The sequence below is a fragment of the Maniola jurtina genome, chromosome 27 (assembly GCF_905333055.1).
Source record: "Maniola jurtina chromosome 27, ilManJurt1.1, whole genome shotgun sequence".
Taxonomy (NCBI): Eukaryota; Metazoa; Arthropoda; class Insecta; order Lepidoptera; family Nymphalidae; genus Maniola; species Maniola jurtina.
This window is the reverse complement of record NC_060055.1, coordinates 2529195-2552592: the sequence shown is the minus strand read 5'-3', so window position 1 is coordinate 2552592 and position 23398 is coordinate 2529195. Positions and strand designations below refer to the sequence as shown.

Here is a 23398-nt window from a genome sequence, read left to right as displayed (position 1 = left end):
CCAGGAGAGATTGCAGTCAAGGACTTACTTGTATCTGAATAAAATAAAGCCCCTCAATCCAACTCGGTAGAGTTCGGGAAGCTTTGAGTGTCTTCTCGTCCAAAAAATTTCAGTGCTTGAAAACCAAAATCTTCGAACAATGAGTGTTGCTATTGATGACATACAGATCCGAGACATAGATGCTAACTATGGGCTTCATAAGAAAGCTCAGAGGCAATCAGCGAGCGATGGAGAGAGCTATCCTTGGAGTTTCTCTATGGGATGAAATCAGAAATAAGGAGATCTGTTAGTAGGAAAACCAGAGTACAGACATAGCCCAACGTTGCGAAGCTGAAATGCAGAAGCACATAGTTCGAAGAACCGATAGACCTTGGGACTTCCGCGTCTAGGGGGTTTTTTTAGGGTTCCGTACTTCAAAAGGAAAAACAAAACCCTTATTGGATCACTTTGTTGTTTGTCTGTCTGTCAATTCAAATGTTCTTATATTCGTACAATACACATTATACTGTCGGTCTTTGTTGCCAATCTATGTTTTATTTTGCTTTATCGCGGAATATGCCACTCTTGTGCAGAACTCGAGGAACAGTCCTTGATCCAGCTTACTGGTGATTACGATTTTGTCCCAGCTAAAGGTTGGAATCCTAAATTCAAAATTCAAAATTCAAAATATTTTTATTCAATTAGACTTTTACAAGTTCTTTTGAATCGTCAAAAGCATCTACCATTGGTTCGGAATGCCTTTCCTACCAAGAAGAACCAGCAAGAAACTCGGCGGTTGCTCTTTTCAAAGATTTGATATTATACAATATTATGCCATGTATAAAAGCAATTGAAGTCCCACGCATTGCTGGAGCGAATTGCAGGTCAAATCCACGCTCTTTTATCATTTACATAATCTTCGATAGTATAATAATATGCTAACATATCCAGTTAATCTTTATCCAAGTTTTCTTCTAGTTGTTTAGTCTTCAATCTTAGTAATCATTCTCTTTTGATGAAGAGTTCCTTCATGTACCTACATTGGACATCTAAAAAATCTGTTCTAAGAATCAAATTCTTTATACAAGAAACACAGTTTCTTTAAAAGGATTAAGTATATGCAGAAAAAACAGGCTTTTAATAATGCTAAGAATACCTGGTAAACTTACGTAACTTAACAAAAGTGATGTTCATTTAAGCTGCCATAAAAAATTCGCTTATTTATTTAGTGATAGCATAATTATTGACACAGTATGATTTCTTATCACAGCTCTTTTCGCATTTAAATACCATTTCCTGTACTTTGCTGTCAGTAAGTATCAGTTCAGTGAAATGTTGTAGGCACGAGCATCAGTGTATAGAGTGGTTAAAGATACCTTATAGTTATCCCTTAACTGAAGGGATTAGATAAGAGTTAAGGTGTTAGAAGTTTTTTTTTTGATAATGGTAAGTTATATTTATTTCAAATCAAATTACTAGATGATTCCCACGATTTCGTTCGCGTAAGTTTGAGTTTTTGAAAATCCCGTGGGAACTGATTTTCTGGGATAAAAAGTATCCTATATCCGTCGCTGGGATGCAAGCTATCCAAATAGCCAATGATGCCGCGACTTCGTTGACATAGATTAAAAATTGATTTTCGTAGAAAAAATTGGTTCCTATTCTAGCACCTTAGGAGTTCGGGTCTCTCCTCAGAATGAGAAGGGTTTAGGCCTTAGTCTGCCACGCTGGCCCAGTGTGGAATGGTAGACTGCACTCTTTTGCATTCAGGCTTGCGAGTTTCCTCACGATGTTTTCCTTTGCTGTTAAAGCAAGTGATATCTAATTGCTCAAAATGCACATAACTCCGAAAAATAAGAGGTGCGTAGCCCGGGATCGAACATAGACGTTGACTCTTCTATATATAGTGCAATTTGATAAACGCTCTTTCAATGCGATTGAAAGTTGCGTGTTTCTCCTTGAGTTTCCAAATAAGCTACCCGTGCTGCCATCTAGGCCGTGGGTCGTGAGAAGTCAGGCTTGGGTTCATATTCGAGTGTTTGATTGATTGAATTTAGAAGCGACATCTGCTTGTGAATTTAGCAACCGCTACAGCACCATCAAGCACTAAAATGAAACAATTTGTTCCAGATGTCAATGTGCAGTGCACCCCTACGCGAGCTGAGCAACCCCGGAGCGTCCGGTAGCATATTCTACCTGACCAACGATGACGAGTTCATCATCAAGACCGTTCAACACAAGGAAGGCGAGTTTCTACAGAAACTGCTGCCCGGGTACTACTTAAATCTCGATCAGGTAAGAGGAAGTGGCTTTTTAAGCGGTTTTTCACATCATAACTCCCAAAAGTAACCATCCTCTAAAATAGAAATATTGGCTAAGTAAAGCAAATTCACCCCCTCTCAAATGGTAAGGGTCTAAGAACGCACCACATTACTATCCCAAGGAAACTCCTACAATTATGATGGCTCCACATCCCGTAGCAATGAGGATTATGACATAGAGAGAGATGCTCTGTCTTTCTCTTTGATATTATTTCTTACTCTTCATGAGCGATATTTATGGTAATTTTTAACCGACTTCAAAAAAGGAGGAGGTTCTCAATTCGTCGGAATCTTTTTTTTTATGTATGTTCCCCGATTACTCAAAGACACCTGGACCGATTTGGATTTTTTTTTTTTTTGTTTGAAAGGGTATACTTCGCAGTTGGTCCCATATAAATTTTATGAAGATCTGATGAATATCTTTGGAGATGGAGAACAGAACTCCTCAATGGATAAGAACAAATTGGCCGCGATCAATGTAATAGCTTAGTAAACAGTATGGTTCTAACTGGGCATTGCATATTATAGGGGCTACTAAAAATTGTGAAATAAAAATTTTTCAAAAGAAAACTAATCCTTGTTCACAGAACCCCCGCACGTTGCTACCTAAATTCTTCGGATTATACTGCTACCAGTGCAACAGTAAAAACGTGCGGCTAGTCGCCATGAACAATCTGTTACCATCCTCCGTCAAGCTACACCAGAAGTACGATCTCAAAGGATCCACTTATAAGAGGAAGGTAGGTTATGGAACATCTTTCGGCGTTAGTAAAACTACAGAGTCGAGTGACTCCACGAAGCGTCTTGTAGTGCGAACTGTGGAATCAACTCCCATCGGCGGTGTTCCCACTAGATTACAACATGGGGTTATTCAAGAGGTGGACCAACAAATTCCTGAAAGGCCGGCAACGCATCGGCGGTACCTCTGGTGCTGAAAATTTTCATGGGCGGCGGTAATCACTTAACATCAGGTGACCCAGCTGCTCGTTTGCTCGCTATTTTTAATAAAAAAAAGGGCAAGCTCTGCCAAGATGACGAAGAAGAATGTTATGGAATAACGTACCGCCTTCCTTTGCGAATTCAAAAACATTGGCATGAAGGATATCACACTTCTTTCTTATTTTATAACTGCGAAAGTTTGTGTGTATGTTTGTTACTCTTTCACGCAAAAACTACTGGACGGATTTGGCTGATATTATTTAGAAAGGAGATAGATTATACCCTGGATTAACACATGAGCTACTTTCTATCCCAGAAAATTAAAGAGTTCCTATAGGATTTTTGAAAAATCTATATCCACGCGTACGAATTCGCTGGCATCACCTAGTATTGTAATAAAGCAGACTTTTTCTTAAGTTTTCACACCCTGTGATAAAACCTTTATTTGAATAAAATCAACACTTTCTTCTAATTTTATAACTGCGAAAGTTTGTGTGTATGTTTGTTACTCTTTCACGCAAAAACTACTTGACTGATTTGGCTGATATTTAGAAAGGAGATAGATTATATCCTGGATTAACACATAAGCTACTTTATATCCCAGAAAATCAAAGAGTTCCTATAGGATTTTTGAAAAATCTATATCCACGCGTACGAATTCGCTGGCATCAGCTAGTATTGTAATAAAGCAGCCTTTTTCTCAAGTTTTCACACCCTGTGATAAAACCTTTATTTGAATAAATCGTTAATTTGGATCGTATTTTGTAGGCAAGCAAATCGGAAAGACAGAAAAGATCACCGACATACAAAGACCTGGACTTTATGGAACATCACCAAGAGGGCATCTTCCTAGAGGCGGATACCTACACCGCGTTAATAAAGACTATGCAACGGGACTGCAGAGTGCTGGAGAGTTTTAAGGTTGGTTTTAGGATTCCGTATCTCAAAAGGAAAAACAGAACCCTTCTGTCTGTCAGTCCGTCCGTCCGTCGTGTCTGTCAAGAAAACCTATAGGGTACTTCCCGTTGACCTAGAATCATGAAATTTGGCAGGTAGGTAGGTCTTATAGCACAAGTAAAGGAATAAATCTGAAAACTGTGAATTTGTGGTTACATCATTAAACAAAAATTAAAGTGTGTTTCAATTTTCACAGTAAGATAACTATACCAAGTGGGCACATGAAAGGGCTTTACCTGTACATTCTAAAACAGATTTATTTTTATTTTTATGCAAAATAGTTTTTGATTTATTGTGCAAAATGTCGGAAAATAATTTTAATACGGAACCCTTGGTGTGCGAGTCTGACTCGCACTTGGCCGGTTTTTTTTGTGGGTTGGTTGTAAGTGTGGATTATCACTGTCTTGTGGTAGTGTGGATTATATTTTTATCTTAAAAAATAAAAAATGGGGGGGGGGGGGACTAGGCATTTAGGCGTCTACCTAAATGCCTAGCCTAGCTTCAAACTTTGTGCACGCCACTGCTTAAGAACCTTGGCCAGTGGTTCAATATGAGTACAAGGTCACTGTTTAGGGCAGCGGTGGACAAAATCCAGTTAGCCTTAATGATTGCCAACCTCCAGTAGGAGATGGCACTAGAAGGAGAAGAGTAGTTGATGATGATGATCACACGATATTAATATTTCCAGATTATGGACTACTCACTCCTAGTAGGCATCCACAACTTGGACGAGGCCCAAAGGGAAAAGACCGAGGCCCGAAAAGGTACGGACTCAGGCCAGAGTGACGACGAAGCCGATGGAGAACCTAAGAAGAGCGGACTTAATAGGACCAGGTAACCCTTCTCTTCTGTTCTCTTCTTATTTTTCTTAGCAGCAAATGCAAATACGCCCGTCTTGAAAAATATGATCTGCATTTTAAGGTGTATGTCCACTGGAAAGAAGATAAGAAAAATGATAATCAAGCTATTTAAAATAGGGTTAGGCCTCATTCGCACGAGAGCTTTCTTTACGTCCGTTAAAAAAGCGTTCAAATAGAACAAATGCATTCCCAAGTATCTGTTTACACGTCACCGCTTTTTTAACGCGCACTTTGTATTTTCAGCGCAATGACGGGTTTTAACGCAACGCTTTTTTAACGCTAGTGTGAATTAGGGCTAAATAGTGTTTTTCTCTATGACCTGCATACCTCTAGGAACAGGTAAATTTTAGGTTACTCTTCATTTAGACTGCATTTCCACTGAAGCGGAGTGGAGACAAGTGTTTTCGACCAAGCCGATTATTGTTAGCTGACCTAATAAAATTATCTAACAATAACCTGATAATTGCTTGGTCTATTGAACACGTCTCCGCTTTGCTCCGCTTTAATGGAAACGATCCTTAAACTTTATTATAATTATTTTTTATTCCTAGTTCCTATACAGGGACTGCTGGATTTCAAAAGTAAAAAAAATAGGAAATCATTTTAGCATCATGTAAAATTGATTTTTATTGTAAATATTATACTTTCTTTCCAAATTGGTGACGGTTCTTTTTTTCTTTAAAACTTTCCAGGAATGAGCAAGGCAAAGAGGACTTTAAGACACAAGTGAAAAGAACACAGTATGCATTATTTTCTTTTTTTTTTTTCTAACTATTGTCTTGTCCCTAATAATAATACTTCGTCCTAGATATGCAGCCCTGGTATTAGACCCAGTATTGTAATCAAGGTTTGGTGTTATGGGTTGTTGCCTGCGTTATCGCCCCTTCTCTTTCTAACGCACTAACCTTATATACATCTGTCTCCGTCTAATCAAACTACATTTCCCTTGTATAATACTAAATATCATAATGTTTGCATGATAGAAATAGTGCCTTGTGAAAAATACTTCCTATAAATTAGACTAATTGGCCACATAATCTTTTTTTTTTTTTGAAAAACTCAAAATGATGCATGTTAAAATAATATATAACTTGTAGGAAGTAAGTACTATCTTTGACTAACAAATAACAGTTTTAGTTTCTCAGTCCAATAAAGTCTGATCTCTCGCTCGCACTTATGCGCACTGGTGCTAAGAAGGTGTATAAAAAAAATGTACTACTTTTATACCCGTCAATTTAGGGCCGATTTTTCAATCGCCAGAAAATATTTTACTATGAAATAAATTTGACATTTTGACATTTCTTTTATTGGGAATCTGCCAAAATGTCATTCATCAGTAAAACTTTGTTTGGTGATTGATAAATCAGCCCCTAGTGTGTTTAAGTGAATCAGTACCAATAAATATCTATGCATGATTGAGAGTTAGGATTTATGTATAAGAGTATACAGAGTCCATCTTTTTGTTTTAATGTACTGTTTTTACTGAAATAGTTTTTAGAGTATAGATAGATAATTAAAAATATGTAGACATAGTTTAACATTGTGGGTAATTCTGTTGTACACATCAAACTAAACTAAAATGGCTGGACTAAATGTATTGCTATTTCTTTTAGAATGCTCGCTGCGGAAAAGGATAGCATAAGATTAAGACCTGTACCGAGTTTAGTTTAGAGATTGTGTATAATAGAATTAACCACACTGTAATTTATGGCCAAAATTAAAATCAGTCTATCTGTAATCTGTCGTTAAGTTACATAGCAACGTTGTTATTTGTCAAAAATGGTTTGGTTTTTTGACAAATAACAACGTTGCTAAGTAACTTATCGACAGATTAAAGATAGATTGATTAATTTTGGTTCATATTACGTATGACTACATGAGTGGTCTATACTACTACTACCATATGGACATACAGCATCATACAATAAAGAACATGGGTTTGTTTTTTGGCACAGAAATGTTTGTCATAGTGTGTGTACGTGTGGGTGTGTGTGTTGTGGGGTGTGTATTGTTTGGTGGGTATGTGGGTGTGTTGTACAAAAATCGGTGTCGCAAAACATTCGTTATCATGTGGTATGAAATGTCTTGTATATGTTAGTTATTCTTTTTATTTTCAGAGTTTAATTTTTTTTTAAAGTAAATGTGTGATATATTCTTTAATGTCTGGCACTTTTTTGCAAAAATTCTCATTAAAACATAATAACAAGCAAAATATGGTTAGTGTTTTTGAATATGTCGCATAGTCCTTGACTATGAAAGGTACTAATAAAATAAGGTACTAACTGTGGGAATCAGATAGTCTTGATATATAAAGCCAACTGAATGTCTGATAGACTGACTGGTAAACTTGGAAACCTAGAGATTCGACATTTGGAGGAAATATTCCTTGAGTACCTAGTTACCTATCCTAAGGGTGCATTAACAGGGTGCACCAACAGATCAAAATAGAACTGTGCACAGGGGTTCTGTTCCCGCTATAATGGAGAGCGTCGCAAGCACAGACTTATTCCTGAGTTTTTGTTCAAACAAAAAAAAAAAGATTTTGACGAATTGAGAACCTCATCCTTTTTTGGAAGTCGGTTAAAAATAGCAAGAATAGTCATTAAAAGGAACAGAACCAGATAATGAAGGCGCAACGTTGTTTAGTATTGTTGAATAAAAAAATTAACATGGGCAAAAGTTACAAGGTTCTGCTCCTTTTGAAACTTAAATAATTTAACTATAAAAATTACAACAAAATTTAAAAACGTCTCTGACATCGTGTCAGGGGTTTTTCGTATATTATTAGGTCAAAAAAAAGGGTGCATTAAGAAATTCTAATGGATCTTTAAAATCCTGAATCCCTGCAAACTCATTGTGGGAATCAGCTAATTTAGTATGTAGAATTTGTATTTTGTATGTATTTGCAGGTCCATAAACCGCCAGCGGCTGGTCGCTCACTCCACCGCAATGGAGAGCATCCAAGCAGAAAGCGAACCCATCGACGAGGAGGAAGACGTCCCGTAAGTCTTAAATTATATCGTACTAGATGGTGCCCGCGACTTCGTCTGCGTGGATTAAGGTTTCAGGGTTCCGTACCTCAAAAGGAAAAACGGAACCCTTATAGGATCACTTTGTTGTCCGTCCGTCCGTCGTGTCTGTCAAGAAAAGCTATAGGGTACTTCCCGTTGACCTAGAATCATGAAATTTGGCAGGTAAGTAGGTCTTATCGCACAAGTATAGGAATAAATCTAAAAACCGTGAATTTGTGGGCTACATCACACACAAAATTAAAATGTGTCCTATTACTAAAGCGCCATCTATATGATATTTACTGAATCACATATAGATAGATGGCGCTGTTGTCATTAACTTGCTGTGTTGCACTAAAAATATTATAAGGAACCCTTCGTTTGCGAGTCCGACTCGAACTTGACCGGTTTTTTTTTTTTAATTGTCATCAGGCCGGGCGGTATTCCAGCGAGGAACGCGCGCGGCGAACGTCTCCTTCTGTTCCTGGGTATTATCGACATTTTGCAGTCCTACCGACTTCGCAAGAAGCTAGAGCACACGTGGAAGAGCATGATACACGACGGCGTGAGTATAACACAATCTAAATATATTAAAGATAACTCAAAATAAAAAAAACCCCCGACACAAAAACCTCTATAAGAAAACTCGAAAAGAGCTGATAACTTTCAAACGGCTGAATCGATATTCTTCAATTATAGCTAAGAACACTCGATCAAGCCACCTTTTTCAAACAAAAAAAAAATTGGTTGTCTGTAAAGTCGGTTTACTGACGATAGTTGAACGTGACAACAAAGGCCGATTCTTTGTCGCTCGTTCCGCGCTCTCGCTTGCACTTCAAGCCTTATATGGAACGCCTCAGAGCGAGGTAACGCCGCATGAGTCATGTTTTTTCATGCGTGCAGCCGGCTCTATCGAATTATAAGACGTTGTCACGTCAAAAAACTAAATTAAAATCGGTTCATTCGTTTAGGAGCTACGGTGCCACAGACAGATACACAGATACACACGTCAAACTTATAACACCTCTCTTTTTGGGTTGGGGATTAAAAAAAAGTGACTGACTGACTGACTGATTTATCAACAAACAGCTCAAACTACTTGACAGATCGGGTCGGGACTGGGAAACTTCTGTTCCAGAATGTTGAATTTGCAACATATTGAATTTGCAAACTGTTGAACCTTCTGACAAAGAATGTTGAGTTTGCAAAATAGTGAAACTTCTCGCGCAGAATGTTGATTTCCTAAAATGTTGAACCTTTAGGTCTCAACCAAGAAGGTCCTACTTATGATAATGATTTGAAATATGGGCGCCGACTATAATTTCCTACTTTACGCACTTGCAACAAAACTATTCACTTTCCAGGACACAGTCTCAGTCCACCGGCCGAGTTTCTACGCGCAAAGGTTTCTAGACTTCATGGGAAAGACTGTATTCAAGAAGATACCTTCGTGTAAGTGTATCATTGTTATCTTTCATATATCTTCCTCCTATACTCTATCCGCGGAGTTATTATAGCGCTGTCTCTGTTACGCAATCCCATACAAATGATAGAGACAAAAATTTCAGTGGGCGTTACCATTTTGAGGCACCAAACAAAAGTATGTTTTCTGATTGACTTTCGAATGTTTTTTGAAAACATGGTTGTGATTGGTTGGTGTCTCAAAATGGTTAACGCCCACTGTGATTTTTGTCTCTATCATTTGTATGGGATAACGTAACAGAGAGAGAGCGCTATACTAATTTCTTCCGGTGGATAAACTATAGCACGAAACTTCTGATTGCTTCATTGCGAAAGTGTGTCTGTCTGTTAGCTTTTCACGGCCGATCTGTTCAACCGTGTTTGACGGAAGCTACAGATATGGCTTGCATCCCGGGGAAGGACACAGGCTACTTTAGTCTCGGAAAAAAAGAGATCCCATGGGATTAAATAAAAACTCCATGCAGATTAAGGTTGAAATCTATAGAGTTCACTTTGACTTTGCTTAGACTTGAGTTTCAGTTAAAACGAGACAGATGTAGCCAGCGGTATAACGCTGTCTCGTTTAAGTGTCTTAAGTAAATCTCAGCCTAAGTTGCAGGCATCATCTTGTTGGAATATCAGTTCTCCCCTCCATTTTTATTATGTATTTGAAGGTAGGTCAAGAGTGAATAGGCAACTTCTAGGCAAGCGCGCTCCATCTTAGGCTGCATCATCACTTGCTAGCAGGTCTGATTGCAGCTAAGCGCTAGCCTATAAATTAAAAAAAAAACTAAGGGTTTCTAGGAACTTCTTTCTCATCTGATTTCTACTATTCCTGAATTCAAATCTTATCGAATTTCACTCATTTAGCTATTATTTTCTACATATATAATATATTTTTCTACTACATTATACAGCTATCCCCAAAATATATTACATCCAGGTAGATACATAAAGTCGTTTCATTATAAAATCTACTTTTCCTTAGCTATAATGTAATTGGAGTAACTCTTCGTAGAAACGCGTAAGCGACGCCCTTGGACTGGCGCTTACGATGTCCTAAAGATTGATTTCCTTATTTGTTCGCGGCCACATACATCCCAAGAAAACTTGTACTATTGTGATTAATGAAAAGGGGTGACAACCCTCAGCAAGGACTTCGTCTGTGTTGGTGTTAGCTGGCGGGCGTGCTCTGCCTTTTTGGAGTGTTTTTTTTTTTGTAAAAACTGACTGGAAAGCGCTCTAAAGGAGTGCTGTGCGTATGACGGCGAGCGCCGGCACAGACAGGGTCCATACTTGTATAGTTTAACTAACTTGTTACAAATAACTACAAACTTGATATTGGCTAATCTTTGTAAAGCCAGACGAGACAGAAAAAAAACCCCTCAGCAATAAGGATGTAGAGAAAAATGTCTTAAGCGCCGTTCATAGCTGGTTGCTTACGCGTTTCTGTGAGAAGCGATGTGTTTTCCAATTTAAATCACCTAAGTAAAAATAGATTTTATTTATTGTACTGTGTAATTTATCATTATCATGATCAACCCATCGCTGGTCCAATACTGAGCACAGGTCTCTTCTTTGAATGAGAAAAGCTTAGGCCACAGTCTGCCACGCTGGCCCAGTGCGGATTGGACTGTGTATATGTTTAACATTTTAACTGTCAACATTGGTAGTAGGTACGCTAATTGTATACCTAAGGTGTTTCAAAATCGATAATAAGACTTTAAAATTTAAAAAGTTCTGATGTAAAATTTTCAAGGATTCAAGGAGAAAAACAATTACGCAGAGTTATTTTTTCAGATTTTGTAAATAAATATGTATCAAAATTATACACTAAAATAAATTGAAAGAATTGATGGTTAAAAAGTCTTAGTATCGGTTTCCATATACAGCGTGTTATAAAACCCGTGACTCACTCATAACACGTTGTATAAATTTTCATAATTCATTTCTCATTATTTTTAATCATTTTTAAATATTTCATCTGATATTCTATAAAATTAGGGAAATAAAATTGAAAATACACAAAAATAGGAGTTAAATATTTTGCTGAAATATAATCGATTTTACTGTAATTTTATTGGCTTATACAATTGAGTGGTAAATATAAGCGATAAATTTAATATAAAAGTATATAAACTTGTTGATCAGTGGACCTACCGGAGATCAAAGGCAACCACCGCAAGTTCCGAACCCTGGTCACCAGCTACATAGGTATTGTTGTGTGTGTTGTTCAACGGGGTGGGTGTTGGTGTATTAAAAAAAAATTACACAAGCTAAAAATCTGGCTCTGGCAAGACCACGATTCCTAAAAAACATATCTTTAAGCGGCATTGCAATTTTTTTTTCTAATTTGAGTGTACCGTTACTCGAAGCTTAAGTAATTTGAGATAGGCACTATGTTTCTAATTAATTAAGCTTCGAAGTAGGTAAAAAGTGTTCATAGTCGTCGACTTGGCTTTATTCTTGGCTTGGCTTGGTCAGTCCTGGCCTAAGATAGAAACTAAACTGTCATATTATAAAGTACATAATATAGTTAAATATATATACCCAATATTATTATAACTGATCTTATGTTTTCATAGTTGAAGCATGTCTCAAGATTTCGGTTTGTATTAATTAAAGTTTTACTTTCAATAGCCTTATTTTTAAATATTGTTTTTTTTAATATTAATATAGTTTTGACGTAAGTAGGTAAATTGAAAATCAGAGTTTCGTCGGATTAATTTAAAAAAAGATGCACCAACACCTAACCTATTTTGAGTAGGCATTCATTCTTATGGTGAATGTTAAGTTTGTATTAACCTATATTAATAAAATAATATCAATTTACGGATTTCGTTACACTTGCAATGCAATTTCAACAATTATTTTTTTAGGAATTAGGCATGTATTTAAATTTTTAAATTACTTTTTACGTTGATTTCGATTTTTTTCGCATGACCATTTATTTTTAAACATGAAAGTCATGCACGTCCCCTGACATTGATCGAGACATTTCTTTTTTTACGAAAATAATGTCTGTTTTCCCTTTTTTCCACAAATTGTCCGAAATTGGATACTGGCGCGCGTCCTTGGAGGTTTGAGTAAGTCGTGATATTTGCGATTCTCCGTCGAATGAAGCATGTTTTCTACATTTTTTGAATATCTTTGTGACGTTACGTCCTTGTACTTCAGACCGAAATTGTTATAATCCGTTGAATAAATAAATCCAAAGTCCAAGTTCCAATCAAAAAGCACGTTTAATCAGAAATATAACTTAATTATAAATGTCATTTTTCATCCAGCATGACATTATATAGTAAATTATGGAATAGTATGACTGTTTTACGCGAAGGTAGAGCATTGAACGGAACCATATTATTATTTGGACTTGCTTCATTTTTTTTTATATGCATGTCCAAATGGTAATGTTTGATCGTTTGTGAAGTACCTCACGTAAAATAGCCATTAGAATAATATTTATATTTTTTCATGTCATCAAATACTAGAATAAGTTACCTTACTTCATGTATTATAACAATTTCATAGATTTTATGTGATTTTAGTTCCCCCATCGTGTAGAAAGCTAGTTCCTATCGCATTCCGAGATGTTTTAAGTTAACTCATAAAGTTCAAAAAGTATTAAACCTTTTACTTTAATGAAAATGAACCTAACTGTTAATTTTATCTCTTTGAATGCAGATGTCCGTTTGAGTTATTTTATTGTCTCCCTGTAGTTAGAATTTTGAATGTAGCTTTCATCTAGGATTTTCATAAAAGCCTTTTTTTCCATAAAAGTGTTTGTAAGATTTTGGAACATGCTGTTATTTAAAACCGGGCATATCTTCAGAGGTATTGTAAACTATTTTGTCGGCGTCGAAATTAATATAAAAAACATTAATATTAATTTTGCTAATTAGATTTTGGAACATGCTGTATTTTTATTTCATTATTATCCATTATTTCTATGAAAATATTTTGTATTGAATATAAAAACATCTTATAATTATATCTCTATGGTCGTTCCTATAAAAAAAGTATTGCTTAAACATGGCCTCTAGTTTTAATGTAAAATTTACTACTTCATAAAATTGTAAATAGACGCGAATAAATTATACCTACTGTTCATAATGTCAGCATAATATTTCTATGCTACCCTTTCTCTACCTTCTGGCATGATTTTCATAGATTTTTTTTTCCTTTCGTTCTTTTCTTGTCTATTTTTTATTTTTCTTAGAGTAAGCTTCAAAAATGTTTATAATTTGCGTTTTGACACGCACAGTTACATAATATTACTTTGATGCTTTTTTTACAGAGCTTATTTTAATTATTTTAAATATTTCATTTAACAAAGTATTATTGTGGTTGATTATACTAATTTATATTTCGAAAGTGGTCTAACCCAAAAAATATATTCCCAATATTTTTTGTCTCACATTAATTTAAAAACCGGTTGATATAATTTTTGATCAACACAATATTCTATTAATGTAACATAATATTTACTAATCAAAATACAATATTGTGTGTGTTTTTAATCGTTTGTTTAAAGTGTTACAAAAGTGGAGATCGGAAATTTTTTTTTTTTGTTCTATTAAAAAATATTTTTTTACTTCGGTTAAAAGTATTTTTTGATGATTTATCGGCATTTTGTGCTACAAAACCACAATAATACTTTGCATCTAGAATCAAAGCGGTATAAGTCACAAAAATTGTTTTCTTACAGCATTGAAACACTCGCCGTCGAAAAGAAAGAGCATCTCGAAGCCGTCAAGACCGCAGGAAGAAATCGACACTACAGGTATGGAGTATATTCTTTTTTATACCAAAAGTGTATTTTTATTATTCTTATAACGAAAAACGTTGAGTTTTCAAAAAAAAAATATATGATAAATTAAAAATATTTACTTAGACACTTTTTGCATGTTTGACATTATTTTAATATTTATTTATATATTTTTGCATGATTAATTAACCGTTTTTTTTCTATTATAATATGTATAAAAATACACTTAAAGACGTATATTAGAAATTGTAGTATTTTTAACACAGTAGCTAGGATTTCCTTTCCTAACAAGCGAATGTGGTCTTATATTTTTTTTGGTACCTACCATAGATAATATTATTATATTATACATTTCAGTTTATTTTTTATCCCCCACCCCTCTACCTCCTATCCGGTGTTTGTTATCCCTTATAGCTGTTGTGCGTTTTGTCGTATTTTTTATTTTTCAAAAAAAAAATTTAACTTTGCGTGATTTTAACTTAAAATTTTAAAACTGGCAGGTCCTTTGCCTGTGTTTTACTTTTTTATTAAAAAAAAAATTAGAAAAATTGTGTTTTCTGTGCTAACGGTGTTCAGTTGACCCGGCATAAGGACAGACGACCGGGGTGACAAAATAAACTGAAATGTACCACAATGTACCACGAAATTAAAACAAACGATTTTCCAAACACAGGCGGAAAAGTCATCGGGCGACCCATAAGGGATTACAACCCAGACTACCTGAGGCAGGCTAGGTTATCGCCTAGGTCTTCACTGAGATCTAGCATGAGCGATTTTACCGATACGACGATATCCACGTGGAACCAAAGACATCCACAAATACCGACAGAGTACCCCTCAGTACTGTCAGATAGACTGAAAATACTAGACAGAGATAGACTACCGTTCCAAAGGCGCATAGACTTCGATACGTCGAATCTAACCTCACGAGAACCCGGCCCGTCTTACGCGGATACAGTATACAGATCATCTGTACATGACCGCATGGAATCCCTATCCGACCAACTAACTAAAGTACTAAGCACAGGAGCGGGCAGTTCACATATAAACGGCAGTCTAGCCGATAGCGGCATACAGACAGACAACACAAGCACCAGTGTCCCACAAATATATATAGCGGACGCACAAACGTACACCCCGGTCGTCAAAATCCTTAAAGACGCTGCAGTAGATACGCGGAACGACAATAACCTACAAGACATACCATTCATTGATGACGATGAAGAAAAATCTTGGAAGCGACCTACGAATCTTGAGAAACATAAAAGCATGTCCAACATACCGGAAAAAATCGACGAAGTCAGTTCCAAAGAGCATTCCAACGAGAGGCTATCGAGTAGCCTAAACCGAGCGAAGTCTCCGACATTCGTTGAGAAATTCAAGAAATTCTTCATGGATATCGGACTAGTCAAATCTGATAGCACTCCCGATGCTACCAATAACACACGAGAAGCTAATACGCTACCGAAATCTTTGACATCTAGCTACAGAACCAGAAGCGTAACACCAACGATTAGTGAAAACAGAGAGGCGTCGACCCTACCAAAAGATATGCGCTTCCGTAAAGTCAGATCCACACAAACTGTTTATATAAAACCAGAATCTCCTATAAGAATACGTAGTGCAAATGAATTTGAGTTGAAAAAACACGTTTCTGTAGTCCAACTCAACGGTGATGAATATATTGAAGACTCGGCTTCAGAAATGGTTATGAAAGAAATTGTTTATGTACCCAGTTTGGAAAACGCGGCGATTTATCAAGGGAAAGACAGTGGGAGTACTATTATTTTCGTACCGCCAGCGGATTGAAGATTAATTTTATAAGGGTATATGGGCATTAAGTTTGCTGTTAAAGCTATTCGCTTTGCTTGCGCGGTGTTCTAAAGATGTTTTTTTTTTTTTTTTGTAAAGCCAATTCTGATTAAAGTGTGAGCTTTCACGCTTTGAAGTAAATTTTTACAACCAAAATTCAGTCCGAGATTATTGCTTCTAATCATATTTGCCTACTCTAAAAATTGACTGACACTTTTTTGTTAAATTTTTTCCTTATTTAAACTGTTATTCAGAGTTAAGTCGTGAATAATTTACTGAAAAAACGTTTCGATTCAGTTAATTGTTACACTACCCTCCAAAAAAAATTATCTTGTATAATAGTATTTCTGTGTGATTGGATATACAGAAAAAATCGTATCAAAATTCCCCCAAAGAAGTTTGACTTGTAAACACCATGTTTTAACTGTTTTTTTTTTTTTAATATCTTTAGTGTAGGTATATTTTCAAAATTGACTTGATCAAAGCATCGCTTTTTGTGATCTCACCTAATCAGATTTGACTAATACTTGAAGTATGTACATTATTGGAATTGATATTATTATGCACAAACATAGTATTGTCATACGTAATTCATGTTAAATCATTCTTTAACAAATTCATTTATTTTTATGGCAATAATATTCAGCCACATAGAAGAAATAAGTTTTGTTGTGGTTGAGATTTTACGTATGGCAATTCACTTTTTTGTATAATGGAATACCTTTTTTGTATAATGGCATATAAATTGAAAAGACTAAATAAGTATGTATGCGGTTCTTTTCTGAGAATTTAAGCAGTCCTTGGTAGTTTTTCCTGTATTTATTCCTTTACTTTAACATACAAATCAGGAATTTAAAGGTCAGAAATGTAGAAAGATTATTCAGCTTAGTAGTAGATCTGTCAATGGCGCCAGTACATTATTAAATGATTAATAAACATTCTATCACAAAATGAAATTAATAAACAATCTATCTGTGAACACTCGATAAGTTATTTAGCAACGTCAAAAAATGTATGATACTTTTTGACAAATAATAACGTTGCTTATTAACTTATCAACAGATCGTGGATAGATTGAGCATTAATTTTGGCATTCAATAATTGTGAATAAATTGCTCCAAGTAAAAATCCATCTCTACAACTAAGCTGGATGCATTTGACTCGATCGAAATAATTGTATAATTTTAAATTAATTTATTTAAAAAATCTATATCGAAATATAGTGATAGAATTGTGTAATTAATTGTTATTTATTCATTATAATTATTTTGCATCATTAATTTGATTTAAGTATACATTAATGTATACAAATTGAATGACCCAGTGATGTGTGTAGAACATTCCTAAATATTTTTTGTATAATATGAAGAAAAAGTTACTTTTAATGTATAGAAACTTGGATTGTACATAAAATATTATACAGTGTGTTTTATTTGTGCCCAGTCGTGTATGAAAAAAATAAAACTATATATTTTTTAAATATGTCATATATTAAAATTTTAATATCATAATATGAATCTTATTTATCAAATCAAGACAAGAAACTCTTCCCAAGTTTAACGTTGGACAACATTTTAAACAAAATGTCTTTATTTTATAAGTTAACTGACATCAAGTTGTGACCTAAAAATTTACTTTATTCATACATATAAATAAAACATATTGTATAATAAAGGCAAAGTAATAATAAATATACTAAAACAATATGCCTATGGCGTTAATAAAAAAAAATCTGTCACAAAAACTTGAGCATATTTTAATTTTATTTGTAGATACATATATCTGTAAAAGGTGTATCAATATTGAAAAAAAATTGAGTTAGGTCACTATAGCATAGATGCTCAGAATTCAGTTTTGGTTTAAAATAAGTCGCACAGAAGTCGTGCGGTGTAATTTCGCAGTACTCGCTTAGCCTTAGAAAGAAAACTTGAATCAATAAAGAGATAGATCAATGTTCTTAAGCGAAGTACCTATTCACTACACTCTATCCACGGAGAGAAGTTAATATATAGGGTTGTCTCTGTTACGTAATCCCATACAAATGACAGACAAAAAATCAGTAGGCGTTAACCATTTTGAGTTGCGAACCAATCACAAACGAACTACACATTTTCTGTACTTTGTTTCCGTTTATAGAGTTATACGGAAAACATAGGTTTGTTTTTGATCGGTTGGTCCCTCGAAATGGTTAACGCCCACTGACTTTTTGTCCTTGTCATTCGTATGGGATTACGTAACAGAGAGAGCCCTATATTAACCACTCTCCTTAGACAAAGAATAGCAATAAAATCTGTAAAATTCAAAGGTCATGTCTACATCAGTATCTGAAAATTTAGTATGCTAAAAATAAGCTAAACTTGACTTTCCAAAACTAACTGCTATGCAAGTTTTATGGACACTTGGCCTTTGTTTGAGGCATAAGTTAATGACTGTATCAATAATTAATTATTTATTGTTTAATGGTTACCTATTATATTTAATACTATACATAATTATCAATTTATTTAAATAATGTACCTTTATCATATTTAGTAATTTTCACTGATTATACAATACATAAAAAGACAAGTGGTTACAGGATGTATAAAAAGACAAAATACAAAAATGTATAATAATAATAAATTAATAGCACTGTATTCAAATAAAATATATTGGTTTTTATGCATAAGCGTAATTAGATGAAAAGGAGATGTTTTGGGTAAAATATATTGATATATTCTTTAAAATATATATAAATATAAAACATTACCTTATCGGGAGACTAAGGTTTCTCAGTAACAAGTGTAAATTAAAAATTTATAACACCCCCGACAAGTGAAGGTTACAGTAACTAGAAAAGAGCTGATAGCTTTCAAACGGCTGAACCGATTTTCTTGGATTATAGCTAAGAACACTCTCGATCAAGCCACCTTTCAAATAAAAAAAACGAAATTAAATTCGGTTCATTAGTTTGGGAGCTACGATGCCAGAGACAGATACACACATCAAACTTATAACACCCCTCTTTTTGGGTCGGGGGTTAAAAATAGAAATCTTAAAACCTTACATTCTAAAATATGCTATTATCGAACAACCAAAATTAAAAATTATTTAAATTAACCTTCTATCTCTCTTTTCAGCACTTTAAGAGTAAGTTAAGTTCTTGTTTGATTCCTACATCATATTACGAGAAACCTACATGCCAAATTTAAAGTAGACTTATTTCATGATTATTCAGTGAGTGGTATTTTTTTTAAAGAATATTAGCCATGTTAAATGACTAATATTCCCCTTTCCTCTCCAACTAAGGGTCAGGCTTGTGCTAGGAGTAGGTACGACAATAGTGCAACGGGCGGGGTTTGAACCGTCGACCTTTCGGTTTTCAGTCCACTCCTTTACCGGTTGAGCTATTGAGGCTCTTTAGCTTTTGCTTACTTACTAGCTATAAGCCCTTTACTTTGCATGAAAGAAGGTTTAAAGAATCGTCGCAGTTTTAGTTTTCTTAGGATAAAACGTAACGGTTAAGCCATAAACAGACAGTCAGACTGATATTCTGATAGTTTTGACAGACAGACACTTGCATTTATAAATAAATATTTATAGGGATGGATTTCACTTTTGCGCTCAGCCTCCAAACCTAATTACGCCTATGTTTCTAATATACCTATATTGCAATGATCACAAAGTAATGTTACAACATATAAAATGAAATTATGGAATAAATGAGATTTTATACAAAATATTTATTGTTGTATTTATTTTACGTTACCCCATTTATAGCTAAAAATTTGGAAGTAAAATTGGTCCAGACTAAGATTCAAGTCTTGAATAGCAACTTTTTATCAGTATTACGCTTCTCACTTGATGATAAGTGGTAATCGCTCTCTAAGTTGGAAAACGTGCTCATCTAAATAAAAGCCAGGTAATTGTATAAATACGCTTTTGCCACTACAATTTTTTAAATTATACAGTGAAAGGCTATCTTACACTCTCATTATACAAGAATACGTTACCTACAAATGTAATATAATATGTAAAATACATTTCTGTAAACTAATTAGTAAATATATTGCACGCATTCCATCGGATAGGGGCTACAACGTCAAGTGGCGTCGCCGTGAAAGCAGGTGAGACTGATAGTAAATGCTATAATTATACAACTCTTATACAGTCTGTAAATATATGTAAATGTGACTTGGCTATTTATCTGAAACCATTGTTTGCCTAGAACAGACTAAATGGTACAGAAATGCCTATATAGATACATATGTATAGATTTATGCCATGTATAATTGGATTTCTTTACAAAAATGTATATAAATACTTTATTTTGCTTATAAATAAAACAAAATATGATAGAAGCTCAAGGTTAAACACTTACAAGTAATTCATAAAGTAATCTTATTGTCATAATTCTATTCTTTCCATGCTGCTATTGACCTATTGGATCTATATTACTATTGGGTATACCACTTTACTTTAAACCTCTCTTCCTTAAAAATCTGCATGCTATATTTTTTATACTACAAAACATTCACTCTCAATCTAACAATGCACCAATAATAAATACGATACATTGGCGGTCAAGCTCAATATAAAAAATATAAATATAAACACGCTATTTTGGACATATAAACCGTCTCCATTCGCCAAAACGAAACTACGTAACTACGCTTCCAATTGAAAAAAACACAAAAAACTTTTGTTACTCCGTGCTTTTAACTAATTCTCCTTCCGGTGCCAATATAATAATACTATTTACGTGATGTATATTTTATTTATACTGTGTATATTTTCATTATTTATTTATTATAATAAATCTATACAAATTGGTCGAGTTTTTCTTCACCCTGTAGTGTCTCTAACCGATGTAACAGCTCAAATAACGCCCACGTCAGTAACTTCGCCGGTTTCAACAGCTGCTAAACTAGCGCCAGCGCTCCCGAAAGTGGCGACATCGGAGCCTGATGTCGCGTTCCCAGCGGTTCTCAAAGGCTCTCAAAAACAGAGAGTGCCTCCACCCGTCCCACCACGAGGCTCCCCTAAAACGAAACGTGGCGGCGGCTCTTCTCAAGTTAGCCTTGAGACCAAAGGTGATTATCAAAACTTGCACGTATCCGTTAACGAAATACCAGCGCAGATACCCTTCACGAATAGCGATGATAACTTCGGTTATTATGGGCATGATATGCAATTTAGGAAACCCGCATGCCGTCCTGCACCTTCCATATCCGATCATTCACTTAAAGTTACTAAACTAGCCGCGTCCAATTCTTTCTTGGGCTACGACGAAAGAGAAAGTATCACACAAAGAAATAATTCGGGGAGAGATTTGATAGCACAGAGTACAATGATGGCTAAGTTTAATATTGACAATGCTGTGAGAGAACATTTAGATTCGGGTGATTATGATGACGCATCATTCACTGATTCGAGTGAGGATGAAGTTATTATTGTACACGAAATGCTTGAAGACAACAAAGTTGTTATTGACACGCTAGATCCCAAATCCAAGCATCTGCTAAGCACATTGACACCTGTTGAAAGCGTTTCAGAAACTCATTCGTATACCAATGAATCGCCTAAAACAAGTCTCGGACAGAAAATGAAATCAAGCTTGATGTCGAGAATAAATACTCTGAAAAAGATACCTACAGTGAACAGAGATATGAATCTGGAGACAGAAGCAGATGATAATCAGAAGCGAAATCAAATAGATAAGACTAAAGGTGGTTTAATGTACGGGTTATCGAAGAAATTCAATTTCAACCAATCCAAGAAGGATAAGAATCGTGAAGACGCTCGCACGAAGTCCAAACCTAAGATTGAAATCAAAACGTACACAGAAGAACATTCTAGAGACAATGCTAATAAAGATGAAGTAGTATGCCATAAGAAAGCTAAAACTAAAATTGATATGTTCCAAAAGCATATATTAAAAATTCAAGCGGACGACAGTGCTTCAGTTACGTCTTCTCGAGACAGTATTCTGTCGACAGCTGAAAGTCGTGATTTGTTTAAAGAAACTAAGAAAGTTTTCGAACAAGAACCACCGAAACCAGCTCCTACGGTTAACAAAAGACCTAATTACAACAAAAAGCGAAGAGCACCCGACCCAGTGCCATTGAAAACTAAACCAGGCAATGTCCACGATAAAATAAGAAAGTTTTCTGTAACCATCGTACCTGAAACAAATCCACCAAAATTGGAACCTAGAAAAATAGAAAGACCTAAGCCAAGTGGTGTTATTAAACTACACGATAATAACATACTATATTATGATATGAGAAAGGAATTTGAAGAAGTTGTGTAGTAACATATCAGCTTACTTATTTTGAAAAACTTATTGTGAAGAATTTTTAGGCCGAATTGTTTGTTTTTGAAGCGAAATTGGAAAGAGATTATAGAGCATGGTTTTTTTTTCTAAAATACAGACATCTTTCATGTATTCCGTAGTTTTATTGTTTGTAGTTACTAGTTACCGTTCGCATTGTGAGTTGCATTTTTATAAGCTTGCTGTAACTTTTTTTGTGTCATTTTTTGTAATACTTATTAACTTTGTAATAGTTATTTAAATACACTATTGAACTCTTGCACTAGGTTTCATCAATCGTTTTGGGCATGAACACTACAAAACAGTGTATTTAATTGTAAAATTACATAGCATGATACTATTTTATCATCAGTAATTGTACATGTAGCATTCCTATAACCTAGTCTGCAAAGTCAATATACATAGTATCTGGTCCCTAAAAGTTCATGAAATTTTTTAGTTCATTTTCATCATTGCGTATAATATATGTACACGATTTAAAATTGTGTCTTTATCATGCATCAAAGTCAGAGTCAAAGTCAAAATCATTTATTCAAAGTAGGTACAATTGTACTCCTTTTGATGGTCTAAATTGTTAAAGTACGATATAGTGGTGATAATTAATTACGTAACTTGAAACTAAAGCTACGAGGGTTCCAAACGCGCCCAAGTCTGAGAAGATATAATTTTAGTAACTTTCCTGCGTATCTTCACTGCTTAGTTATGTTGACTATCCTAAAAGTTAATTACTGAAGCAAGCATTTAATAGCGTTTTATTATTTCTTGAAAAACACTCGACCATCATTGTTCTATGAAAAATTCGAAAAATTCTTGACCATAAGGTCTTTAGCTCAACTTTAGTTTCACTTAATAAAGTTTAGTTCATCATATTTATATTTTGATGTCATTGTATAACTCGGCATGATTTAAAATCTTGTGTTCATCATGCATAACTTAACCACCAGTTTTTCATACTATTTACTATATTTTGTAGTGCC

General features: G+C 34.8%; 1 protein-coding gene across 23 annotated transcripts in view; it reads left to right on the top strand.

Moving 5' to 3' along the window:
• Positions 1–23398, top strand: part of LOC123878981 (phosphatidylinositol 4-phosphate 5-kinase type-1 alpha) — a 64100-nt gene that overhangs the window by 17894 nt on the left and 22808 nt on the right. For 3 of the 23 annotated variants that reach the window (XM_045926426.1, XM_045926424.1, XM_045926425.1), the window contains exons 5-17: positions 2110–2274; positions 2888–3040; positions 4008–4160; positions 4885–5030; positions 5749–5796; positions 7966–8058; positions 8500–8632; positions 9432–9519; positions 11680–11742; positions 12609–12614; positions 14237–14311; positions 20179–20214; positions 20944–21180. In XM_045926426.1, the coding sequence (XP_045782382.1) occupies positions 2110–2274; positions 2888–3040; positions 4008–4160; positions 4885–5030; positions 5749–5796; positions 7966–8058; positions 8500–8632; positions 9432–9519; positions 11680–11742; positions 12609–12614; positions 14237–14311; positions 20179–20214; positions 20944–21180 (1396 nt within the window). Of the gene's footprint in view, positions 1–2109; positions 2275–2887; positions 3041–4007; positions 4161–4884; positions 5031–5748; positions 5797–7965; positions 8059–8499; positions 8633–9431; positions 9520–11679; positions 11743–12608; positions 12615–14236; positions 14312–14969; positions 16182–20178; positions 20215–20943; positions 22536–23398 lie in introns of those variants that run through there. The other 20 variants (XM_045926406.1, XM_045926423.1, XM_045926410.1 and 17 more) reach the window with 19 other exon arrangements.